The sequence below is a fragment of the Terrapene carolina genome, unplaced genomic scaffold (assembly GCF_002925995.2).
Source record: "Terrapene carolina triunguis isolate 2854851 unplaced genomic scaffold, T_m_triunguis-2.0 Scaffold238, whole genome shotgun sequence".
NCBI classification, from domain to species: domain Eukaryota; kingdom Metazoa; phylum Chordata; order Testudines; family Emydidae; genus Terrapene; species Terrapene triunguis.
This window is the reverse complement of record NW_020664589.1, coordinates 5,139,940-5,151,839: the sequence shown is the minus strand read 5'-3', so window position 1 is coordinate 5,151,839 and position 11,900 is coordinate 5,139,940. Positions and strand designations below refer to the sequence as shown.

At 38.9% G+C, this 11,900-nt stretch overlaps 1 protein-coding gene across 4 annotated transcripts in view; it reads left to right on the top strand.

Moving 5' to 3' along the window:
* CDK5RAP2 (CDK5 regulatory subunit associated protein 2) overlaps positions 1-11,900 on the top strand; it is an 89,333-nt gene that overhangs the window by 48,260 nt on the left and 29,173 nt on the right. For 3 of the 4 annotated variants that reach the window (XM_029912722.1, XM_029912721.1, XM_026657222.2), the window contains exons 17-22: positions 960-1,052; positions 1,802-1,849; positions 3,026-3,216; positions 5,966-6,425; positions 8,500-8,755; positions 10,939-11,055. In XM_029912722.1, the coding sequence (XP_029768582.1) occupies positions 960-1,052; positions 1,802-1,849; positions 3,026-3,216; positions 5,966-6,425; positions 8,500-8,755; positions 10,939-11,055 (1,165 nt within the window). The remainder of the gene's footprint in view (positions 1-959; positions 1,053-1,801; positions 1,850-3,025; positions 3,217-5,965; positions 6,426-8,499; positions 8,756-10,938; positions 11,056-11,900) is intronic. The other variant, XM_029912720.1, reaches the window with a different exon arrangement.

Genomic DNA, 11,900 nt, shown 5'->3' with positions numbered 1-11,900 from the left:
CCCTCCTGAGTTACCTGGGGTGATGGTGATGTCTGGTGACGTCAACAGTTTCTTGCAGGGACTTGCCAGAATATTGCCCCTTGATGTAATCAGATTAATCATTTTTAAATTAGTATTGTTGTCACTGGAACCTTTTTAGATGCCTCTAGACAAAAGATTAAATTCTGACGTCTGTTGCCGGAGGCAAACTGGCGAGGGGAGCTGAGCTGTGGTGTGGTGTGGGAGCATTCTGCCTGCATGCCTCTGTCACTCCTGCTGTTGAATTCTAACAGGCACAATGCAAGGGGTTCCTGGCCTTGCTCCCAGGTTGGCTGGCCAGCCCTCTTGGAGGTTTGGAGTGCTACTGGATAACACTAGACAGTGGGTTTACTCGTGGAGTGTTAGTAGCAGCATTCTGACTGGGTCCTGGGGAGGGTAGGAAATGGGGAAAGAAAACATTCTTGGCACCCTCCTCCTTCCCCATGGTACATCAGTGAAGGACAAAGCAGTATTTAGCCTACAGTGTAATAGTAAATCTTTTTATTGTTATGCCAGACAGGGTCTGCCCTGCTTAGCAAGAGGGTTTTTTTTCATGAATGCAGAAAAAGATCATAAAATAGTAGGAAATAAAAATAATCATTAAATGGAAAAATATGACAGGCACAATGGAAATATGGCTTGGGGAGGGGGAAAGGTGTTTGCAGAAAGGGGCTAAATTAGCATTTTTGTACAGTTCAGAAGGATGTGCAGCAGTGTTGGAATGTAAAAATTCAGATTTCAGTGTACTATGTATGAATTATTTCTGTTTTTTGTGTTAACTCCCTTTTGATCTTACTGGATAAATCTAATCCAATGTTTGTTACTTTGTATTACAGGCATTTTTTATTTTTCTTTTAAGACATGTCACTGACTTATTTATGCATGTTTCATACCACATTATTTTTGTGCTACATTTTCACATCGTTCCATACTTTGTATAGTTTCTTGAAAGAACAGAGGAAACCATGACGCAAGCTGGAGATTTTGACAATAAGAATGCAGAGAGCTGTCAGCGTTCTGAGAGGACCAGTGAGGTAGGATTGTATCAATATCATTGTATAATATTTTTACCAGGGAGTTACATGTTCTGGGTGCACAATTACAGCTATTTAACTATATATATTCCAGCTGGGTTTCTTTTTGCTGTATGTTTAGAGTATACAAGTCTAGCCTCTGCAATTCCCTGTAAGCAGGTAGAGTCCCCTCCATGCTCTGAACAGAGGATACTCTCACTGGATATAATGCAAACGCCTTTTCCTGTTTGATTTTTTTCTTAGCTTAAATAACTATAAATCATAAACGTCAGCCTAAGTTTTCTCCTCAAGTTTGTCTGTTCCTAGGTTTTTCCCTGCAGGATCTCCTCTGTCCCAGTCCCTAGTTCCCTTTGATCCAGAGAGATACTCAGCCTCTCTTAAAGGGCCTGATCCCAAGTCCCTTAAAGTAAGTGGGAGTCTTTTGATTGTCTTTAGTGGCCTGTGTAATCATGCCCGGAGCTTGGCTGGAATTAATAAGATCCACTGCTATTATGACTGAGCAAAAATTACTGTGCATCTTTGTATAGGTTTCAAACACCTGATGTCAGGGTGACTCAACAGAAAACCTCCATTCCTGTTCAGGGTCCTAGAATCTGCCATCCTTTTTTACTGGCATTCAAAAGAGATATAGTATATTGTGAAAAACACATAACTAAGATAAATACCATGTTTTCTGTTCAGTTCAAAATAGTAATATTTAAAAAAAATGCCTCAAAATGTATAACTTTTACATATCCCTACTTATCTAGGCATGTCCTCAGTTGCCTTTGGATCATCATCTTGATCTGGATATGCAGGTAAATGATACAATATAAATAGCCTCTCATTGTGTGTGGAGAAACTTGTAGTAAGTATGTACTTAAATCTCTCATTGCTAATGGCTCCAAAGTCAACAGGGTTCATCATGAATGGGCCCAATCTAAATTGTATTGAAATAATTGGAAAGGCTCCCATTGATGTAATTGAGAGTTGCATCATGCCCCATGTGTGCGCATCCTGAGTGTGGATCTGTGGAAGTTACTAATTCAGAGAAAAACAGCTCTGCTTCATGAAATAGTCTTTGCAGATCTTAAATGTGCCATGCTTTGTAAGCTGTGGAACCATTGAAAACACTAAAAAGTTAGTTTTTTTGAGCGTGCATCAGGGTGTTCCAAACCACAGTTATGAAATGGCCTTTCATCACTGTCATCCTCTGAGTAGTTACAGAACCAGCTCTGATCCTTAGTCATTCCCTTTTTGCTGAGTTCTTTACCCAGATTGCCTCTGCAGATTCGCACTGGCCCTCTGTATTTCCCACTTCTTCACAATCTTATACTTAGATTTCATCAAGGTAGAGAGGTATTGAAGGAACTTGATCAGAGAAGTCTTCTATTACTGCAGTTTGGAATGTTTGGGTTGCTGACTGATGTACCCTTTAATGGGTTCTACTGCTTTTGGTAGTTCTGTGGCTTCTGAGATAGGTTGTACAGCTGATTCATGCTATGGCAATATGTTTGGAGAATTTTAGAGTCAACTAACCCAATTTTACACACACAAGAATGGTAATTCTAAACACTTCAGACCATATTCTGCCCTTGGACATTCATACTAACTGGGCCTGCACACGGGCATCAGAGGGCAGAATTTTAAATTTAAAGACATGTGATTCAAATGTGAACTAATCATGGAATGAATTACAATGTGGGGGCCACATACCAACAGCTTCATTAGCCAGGAGAGCATTCATACATAAACACCATCAGGGAAATCTACTTACTGCTAAACAACTGATCTCTATGAATTAACCATATCAAATTGATGTTCATTAGTTCCTGTATTAATAAACAGTAAGTTGAATGTCTGTGACTGCTTTATAATGTAGATTAAGACCATCAAAGATTACAAACTATGATTATGAAAAGATTGCAGCCCTGAACATAATAGAACTGCATACCTGCCTAATAAGAAAACATTTGCTATTTTTTTCCCAACAGATAGCTCCTTCAGACTATTCAGATGGTTTCTGCAAAGATAGACATTATAGGAATCCAAATAAGCCTCGGTTTGAACATGATATAGCTGGCAAACACTTTGGCAGAATAGAGATGAGTGAACATGAAGTAGAAGAGATGAGCCTGCTCACATCTCTTTTAAATGAAAATGGAACATCTGTACTTGAATCTAGGTAAGCCTGAGGGATAGACACTACTTTTGACAGTATTTCTATTTGAGGAGAGAATAAAGTAATTTTGCTAAAGTGAATTTAGATAATGGCACTGTCTAATTTACCTGAGAGATTGGCAAGGCTCCTTCAGAGCCATTTCAGTCTATCATACAATTAAGTAATTACGAAACATACTATCAGTAGGAAGACATCCTTATGAAAAATCCATTACAAGAAAAGTTTCTCTAAAGGTATTGCTTCATAGAGCCTTACCATGGGAACTGATCTTTTTCAGGATGTGGGACTGATAGTGTTAAAGGGCTAAAATAATAATAATACGTTGTGCTTTTTTTTTTTTTAATCCAAGTATCTCAAAGCACTCTACACACAGTGAATTAAATGGAAAAAAAACCCCAAACACTGCACTGGTGTAAGAAAGTTGTGTGTGTGAAACTGGGGAGAAGTGACTTGCCCAAGATTATTCAAGAATGGTAGAGCAGCCTATATAACCCCGTAGTTCTGATTCTCAGTCCCCTGCTTTTAAATATGCCACTAGTCAACACTGCATCCTTCAATAGGAATTTCTTTAACCCCTGTGGCCTTAGGTTGGAAGCTGAGGTTAGAGTATGGTGGGAAATAAAATAATGCCTTTAACCGCAAGTACCTTTCACTGTAGCTGACGGATCGGTGAGCTTGTTTTGCTTGCTTGTGAGAATACTTGTTTTTACTGATATCACTGAAAAGGAAGTTTACAGCTTTGACTGTTTTACCGCAGCATCAGTCCTTTAGCTTTTTCAACAACACATTAAATCTCTTTTTAAAAAAAAAACCTACCAAAAGCGTGAGTTTTAGAATAGGGTATTTTTAAATTGATTTTTTTTTCAAATATATGTAATTTAATGTTAAATAAGAGCAGATGGCCCTCCAATGGTTCTCTGGCTGCATTCACTCTCAGAGCTGAGGTGAACTTCGAGTCATTCAGTTTGCCCTTGTGCAGTTCACTTCAAATAGAGACCCTCAAGTGAGTTACAGTTTTGAATTTATTCCACAGTCTTACAATGTTGTGTATAGAACTCTCCATGCTATCCTTTTACTGTAGTTGGTCACACAGGAAAATCTACAGACAAAAGACTGCTGGAAATAATTACCTGTTCCTCAGCATGCACCCCAAAAGAGCAGTAAAGATATAATGTTGTTAATAATATTCACTTCATCTAAAGATTTCAAAGCACTTTACCAATACAACTGATTGATAAAGGTTCACAGCATCCTTGTGAAGTAGGTAAGGATTATCCCCACTTTACAGATGGAGAAACTGTGGCACAAAGAGGTGAAAATGACTCATTCACAGTGAGTAGCTGAGTTTGAACTACGGCCGTGTCTGCACTAGGAACACTTTATGGGACAAAGCACTTCTACAGCTGTTGGAACCACACTGGCAAAGCTGTGCTTTGTACAGGTATAGAAAAAAACCAGCCCCCATGAGTGAAACACGCTATATCACAATGAGTTATTTCAGAGGTCATCAACATCATTCCTTTAGCAAACCAGGAAAGGTTTGTGGAGAGTGATGTGAACTACCTTCCTCATGCGATGTTCTCAGTGGTCCCACCTCCAGGAGTTCAAAGCCCAAACTCTGATCCATCATGTGGCAGGGCATTAAACTGCCTATAGGCAGCTACACAAGCCCAACATCTGTCTTCTGCATTTGAAATCAGTTCTACAGTTGGGTCTACTCAACCAGTCCTATGTTTCTACATTACTATTCAAGCCAGCCAAGAAATGTAAATGATTTTAGTCATCAAGAAAATACTGAGTGGCAGATGAGACAATATTACTGTCTTAAAAGATGAATATATAATGTTGTTTTATTTCTTAACCTTACTTAAAAGTCTGGTAATGAGCAATTCTTTCACAATCATCTTTAGCACTCTTGTGTGTAATCTTTTCTGTGTCCTAGTATAAATTACCAGATTGACTATGATGAGGCTCTGCTGTTGGGTAACTTAATTCTCATTAATGATATTAGATGCCAGAAAAAAAAGACATAAAAAGCGTAGTTAGCATCCTCCATTTCAAATGCCAGCTGTATAAATGCAGTTGTTTTTAAATGCCTGTTTATATGTTTAGCGGCACAAACAGTTCTTGATTGGACACATTAAATCAGATGTAGAATTTGAGGGTTGTTTATAATCTAATGTCCCTTGTTTAGCTTCTCTTTCATCTTAAAATGTAGCTTTCCAAACTGTGGTCCACTTGTTATCTGTGGAACACTTGCTGATGGTCTGTGGAGAGCAAGACTGTCGCAGTCTACTGGCTGGTTCTGCTTTTTTCCAGTTTCTGCATTTTACTAAAAGACAGCTGACTATATATGAAGGCCCAGATTTTTCAAAAGAACTCAGCACTCAGCAGCTCCCTTGTTTCCAATAGGCACTTCATGAAGATGCCTATAAGGGAGGGTAAGATCTTGAAAATCTGGCCCTACATACTCTCCTGATTTTATTTTATGTAAGCAACTGCTGTGGTTTCCACAGGTTTGTTATATGATCACAAATGGGAGGAGGGGATGCGATCTACATGATCACAAATGGGAGAGAGAAGTGTCCACAAGACAATCTCTCTATGAAAAAGTCTGAGAAGCTCTGCTCTAAATCTACCGGAGGAGTCTACAGTATATCATGGCTCTACAAAAGTGTTCCTTAGGAGGTGTTCTTGTTTCCTTAAACAAAAAAGCAAAACGTGTTTTTTTTCTTTCTCTCCCTATATAAAGCAGACAAGAACAAATGAAAATAGTAATTGCACTGTTAGATCATCTGAGCACAACTGAGCAAGAATGTTCAAGTGAAGATATAGAGAATAAGGATGAAAAAGATCTTAGGCAAATGATTATTCAACTAAGAGCTGAACTGAGACATTTCAAGCAGGTCAATAAAATCTTAAAGCAGCAAGTAGAATTGAAATCAACTTTTGATGGAAAAGAGAGGCTTTATCCAGATACAGCTCCACAGGTTAATAAGGATATTGAATTGTTAAAAGTGGAATTGAAAGATACAGCTACACAAACAATGACTATAGAGGGTAATGTCATGAGACTCAAACATGAAGGCAAAAGAGGAGACACAGAAGAAAAAACAAAATACTCAAGATTAAATGCAGAACCTCAACAAGAAAATGCGTATGAGAAGGGTGAGCAGCATGAGAGACTTTGTGTTACAAGTAGAACAAATAAAGTAAGTTTATTTGAGATTCCCTTTTTAACAGTTCAGGGCAGACGTAGAGATGAGAAGTGTATTTCATTTCTGAAGTTAATCTTGTTTTTCGTGTAATTTTAAAAATAAGTAAAAGGGATTTGTGCCAAATATATTTAAGATAATTGTACTTACTGTACAGTGCCTTTCATCCTATACTTCAGTGTGCTTTAGAAATATTAATTAATTAAGCCTCAAATCTCACAGGACTTGATACCAGTAAATATCGTATCAATTTTACAGGTGAATAAATTATGGCATATGGGTCTTGATTTTTCTACTGCCTTTTTACTTGGTATAGTTGTTCATGAGAATGTAAAGTGTTTGTGAAAGTATACCATTCTGACTTGGTACTGTTTTAAGTCTAAGCAGAGAATTAGGCCTGGAGAATTGACGAGACTTGCCTAATATCTCACAACAAGCAGTCCTGAGTCCCAGTCCTCTGGTTTAAATGAACTTTTTACATTGCCTCTTATTCTTAGACAAGTACAGTCACATTTTCAAAACTGGCCTCTAAAACTGAGTACTCTAATTTTCGAGTGCAGAGTACGTTTGCATGTGTAAGTCAGGTGTTGGACACCTAACTGCCTGATCTGCACATGCATATAGCTTATGGCTACAAAAATTGTGCATACATTGGTGTGAAAAATTGTGTCTACAAAAATGTATATATGTATAGTTGCATCAGCAACTTTAGAAGCTCTGTTTCGTTTCTCCAATTTGGACAACTAGGACACATTTAGGGGAAGTCCCCAAAAGGTGCCAGGATGAAAATGTGACAATAGATTATTATTTATTACGAGACTTAAAAAAAAAATAAAAAAAAATCCAATAACGCTACCATACCAGTGTTGGGGTAAAGAGAGGAAGAAATGAAGAAAATACCTTCTGGACTTTGTAGAGAAGGGGTGGGCAAAATTTTTGGCCCGAGGGCCACATCTGGGTATGGAAATTGTATGGTGGGCCCTGAATGCTCACGAAATTGGGGTTGGGGTGCAGGAGGGGGTGAGGGCTCTGGTTGGGGTTGTGGGCTCTGGGGTGGGACCAGAAAGGAGGAGTTCAGAGTGCGGTAGGGAGCTCTGAGCTGGGGCAGGTGGTTGGGGTGCAGGAGAGGGATCAAGGTTGGGGCACGGGAGCGGGTCAGGGGTGCAGGCTCCAGGCAGCGCTTACCGTAAGCAGATCTTGGAAGCAGTGGTATGTCCCTGCTCCAAGTCCTATGTGGAGGTGCAGCCAGGCGGCTCCGCATGCTGCCCCATCTGCAGGCACCGCCCCTGGAGTTCCCATTCGCCCCAGTTCCCGGCCAATGGGAGCTGCGGGGGAGGTGCTTGGGCTGGGGGCAGCGCGCTGAGCCCTCGGCGACCCCTAAACATAGGAGCTGGCGGAGGGGGGACATGCTGCTGCTTCCGGGAGCCTTGGTACACATGCGTGGAGTGGTCTCTGACCCTACTCCCCGGCTGGAGTGCGGGAGCAGAGCAAGCCCCAGACCCCGCTCCCCAGCAGGAGCTTGAGGGCTGGATTAAACAGGCTGGAGGGCCGGATGTGGCCCCTGGGCCATAGTTTACCCACCACTGTTGTAGAGGGTTGAGAGGATTCTCTGTGGAAAGAAACAATGAGTTAGGGGAAAGGCACAGAGATCCAAAAGGAACTAGTGGTTAGAGAAGACAAATGAGATGAGTATATATTCCTCAAAGGCGCACACAGTCTAGACTTAACAGATATACTTTTAGATTAAAGGCCTTTACCAGTAGACAGTCAATCATCCGTCTTGGTTCCATGCCCTAGAAGACACATGGCACAGGGCTTTGGATTAATAAACAGCTCTTACCTTTAGAAAATTATAAGGGCCTGGGCCAGGAGGATATCTCATTTCCCTGTGAATGCTCAAATTCTTTGCAAGGATATCGCTGTCTTGTTTCCAAAATTACATAATATAGCACTTAATTGGTATGCACAAAGTTTTACTAGTATTTTTTCCCTGGTGATCTTGTTTATTTCCCCTTACCAAGTATCTCATACCCATTACCAAATCCCATGTTTTATTGCATCTATCTTTCAGAGTGATTTCATTTATCCATTCAAGAAATCCCGTTTACCCATTCCATTAAAATCATCTAGATCATTAGGAAACATTCCCTTAACCTCCTGTACACAGAAGCCAGACATGCATCTGCAGCACAGGCTCATGGCACTTGATGAAGGTCTGAAGGAATGTAAAATACAAAACAAACAACTTCACAAAGAGTTATCTTTGAGCGGATCTGTAATTGAAAATCTGCAAGAGAAGCCCGAACAAGAAAGAGTATTGGTGAGAGGTAAATAAACATTTTGCATTTAAAGAGCAGATAAAATAACATCTAGTACTGCTTGAAATATTTTCTTCTTTTCTTATAGTGGAAAGAAAAAATAGATCACTTTTACATATATACAATACTGCTTAATCTTACAATTTGCTTGGGGGACAAATATATATCCTAAAAATACTTAGTGTTGGTTTTTTTTTTTAGTTAGATTTGTCTTTGCAGCCAAAACATAATGCAACTTGGTATGCAATGAAAGTGTATGGTATACATGGCATAAAATACATAATAAATGATAGTCTCATAGCACATTTATATAAATATGGGTTACCCTAAATATTCATTTACAGGATTCCAAACCTAATGGAAAATATGGAGAGATGAAAGTATAGATGCACTGTATTTGTTCATGTTTCAGAGGGGTAGCCGTGTTAGTCTGTATCAGCAAAAACGAGGAGTCCTTGTGGCACCTTAGAGACTAACAAATTTATTTGGGCATAAGCTTTCGTGGGCTATAACCCACTTCATCAGATGCATGGAGTGGAAAATGCAGAGGCAGGTATAAATACACAGCACATGCAAAGATGGGAGTTGCATTACCAAGTGGGGGAGTGGGGGGTCAGTGCTAACGAGCCAATTCAATTAAGGTGGAAGTGGGCTATTCTCAACAGTTGACAAGAAGAGAGGAAAATCACTTTTATAATGCTAATGAGTGCAATGTAATCAAGGTGGCCCATTTCAAACAGTTGACAAGAAGGTGTGAGTATCAGCAGGGGGAAAATTAGTAGTTGTAGTTTGTATTTCTTCATGTTGCATAAGTGAATGTACCTGATTTACCATTGATCAGTCAAGGTGTCAAATGGTTTTTTTTTCCAGTTTAGTGAGATTAATTTAAATCTAACCATAAACAAAATACCTATATCTGCAAAGTATTACAAATTATAAGAGAATTGACTATATATATTATATAAAGATGCAGTATGGTGAAAAAGTACATTTAGCTGTAAGATCAATAACTTGGGATGGTGGAAAGGCATGGCTAGAGGGGAAGAGAGATGTTTTAAGGATGTGAAATGAGAGAGAGTCAGAGTTATAAAGTATGGTGTGTTCTACAAGGCAACAGCTGTGGAGTAGAAGGCTCTCTCTCCAGCAGTAATGTGGAAAAGGACAGTGATGACCCAAGTGCTTAAGTGAGTGTATAGGGGAATAGAATTGGAACAAGGGACCCTATCCCACTCCTATTAATAATACTAATACTTTGCTCTCATCTAGTGTTTTTCATCAGTAGATCTCAAATCACTTTACAAAGGAGGTAAGCTTCATTATTTTACAGATGGGAAAACTGAGGCATAGATAGGGAAATGACTTGCCCAAGGTCACCTAGCAGGCCAGGAGCTGAGCCAGGACTAGAACCCAAGTCTCCTGATTCCCAATCCAGTGCTCTATCAACTAAGCCACAGTAATACCATGCACATAGTGCTTCCCTTTATTATTTATTTGTTTTTATTAAAAAGGATGGGAGTTTGGTCATTAACTTCAGTGGGAGCAGGATCTAGCCCATGGTCTGTGAAGTAGGCAGGAGTAAAGTTCCATGGAGAATTTTAAGAATGAAAGTACTGTAGCTTTATATTGGATTCTGAAATGAAAGGGCAGCCATTGGAAGGTTGCAGTCCTTTCGTCCCCTATACTCGATTATTTTTGCGTGTATGCCAATATGGGTAGCAGCAGTCTGCACTTGCTGGAATCCCAAGACCTGGGGCTCACAGAGGTTGTAGAGAATGAAGTTAGAATCATTGCTTAAATTGGTGACATTATTTATCTTCATTGTAAACGTACACAAAAAATAAAAAATAAAACACAAAATCAATTGAGTATATAATAAGTGTACTGACTGCTTGCATGTGTTCATCATGTGATGCAGAATTTTGTGGTAAGATCTTCATCGGGGGTAGGAAGCCGTGGACATTCAAATTTATAGTAATTATCTTGATAGTTAATTTATGTATTTGAAAAATGTGTTTAGACAATTTCACATGATCTGCATATTTGTGTTTTTATGTTTACTACTGCAGTTCTTTATATGGCTTCACCATTCTGAATTGTTGCTGCATCACTTGTTTTACTATCCTACTTTTTTCTTTTCTTCTTCTTTTTTAAAGTCACTTAGCTAAGTTTTTTTTCCCCTTACATTTCTCTAGCTGAATCATTGGTCAGAATGGATTGCAAAGAGATCCAGGTGGATTCACAGGCTGTTGGATTTGATACTTATGACAAGAATGAAAATAAGATGGTCATGGATCAGAGAACCAGTCAAGGTAGAGCATGGACACAAAGTGATAATGAGAAAGCAGCACTATGAAAGCTACTAATCTTAAAATATATTGTCATATTGTTTTCTGTAAATAATTATAGATAACTTACTCTACTGTAGATAATTGCCCTTTTTTACCATTACTTGTTGGTTTTAAATATTGTTTACTTAATTAGTATAGAATAATGGTCCCCAAGTTAGTGTCTTAAGGGTTATGTTTTTAGAAGGGTCACATGAATTTATGAGCACAGTTTCCAATAAAAAATAATGAGTTGTGTACCTAACTCCCAAACACTGTACTGCAAACCTCCTCAGTTCCTCTGATCCATTCGGTGAATTAAATATGTTCATTACTGTGCACTTGCCACACTGTTATGAAATGCAAGGAGGAAGCAATAGAACGATAGCATTCTGCTTATCTGAATTATTTGAAGGCATTTGGCTTAGTTGAAACCTAACTGAATCATTGAATGAAAATGTAAATGGGGTTAATTCCATGTACTATGTGCTTCTACATAATCCATTTGTCTTTTTGAGAGGGCTTGAATGACCTCTTTATCTAGTTGCATACAGAGTGCTGAATAAGAGACTAATTCTGGAACCCTTACTCACGTGTGTGGTCCCCCTGAAGCCAGTCAGTAAGGGATTGCAGGATATACATTTATTACCTGTGTGTGGTACATTAAAGTGTGCTAGCAGTTTCTGCTTTAAAGAGCAACTAATGCCTTATGAAAAACCATAACAAGCATTCTAATTAAAAACAATACTACTTCCAATTTTTCTGGTTTTCACCCCCTCATATTCTTTAGTTCTATATATATATATATATATATATATATATATATATAT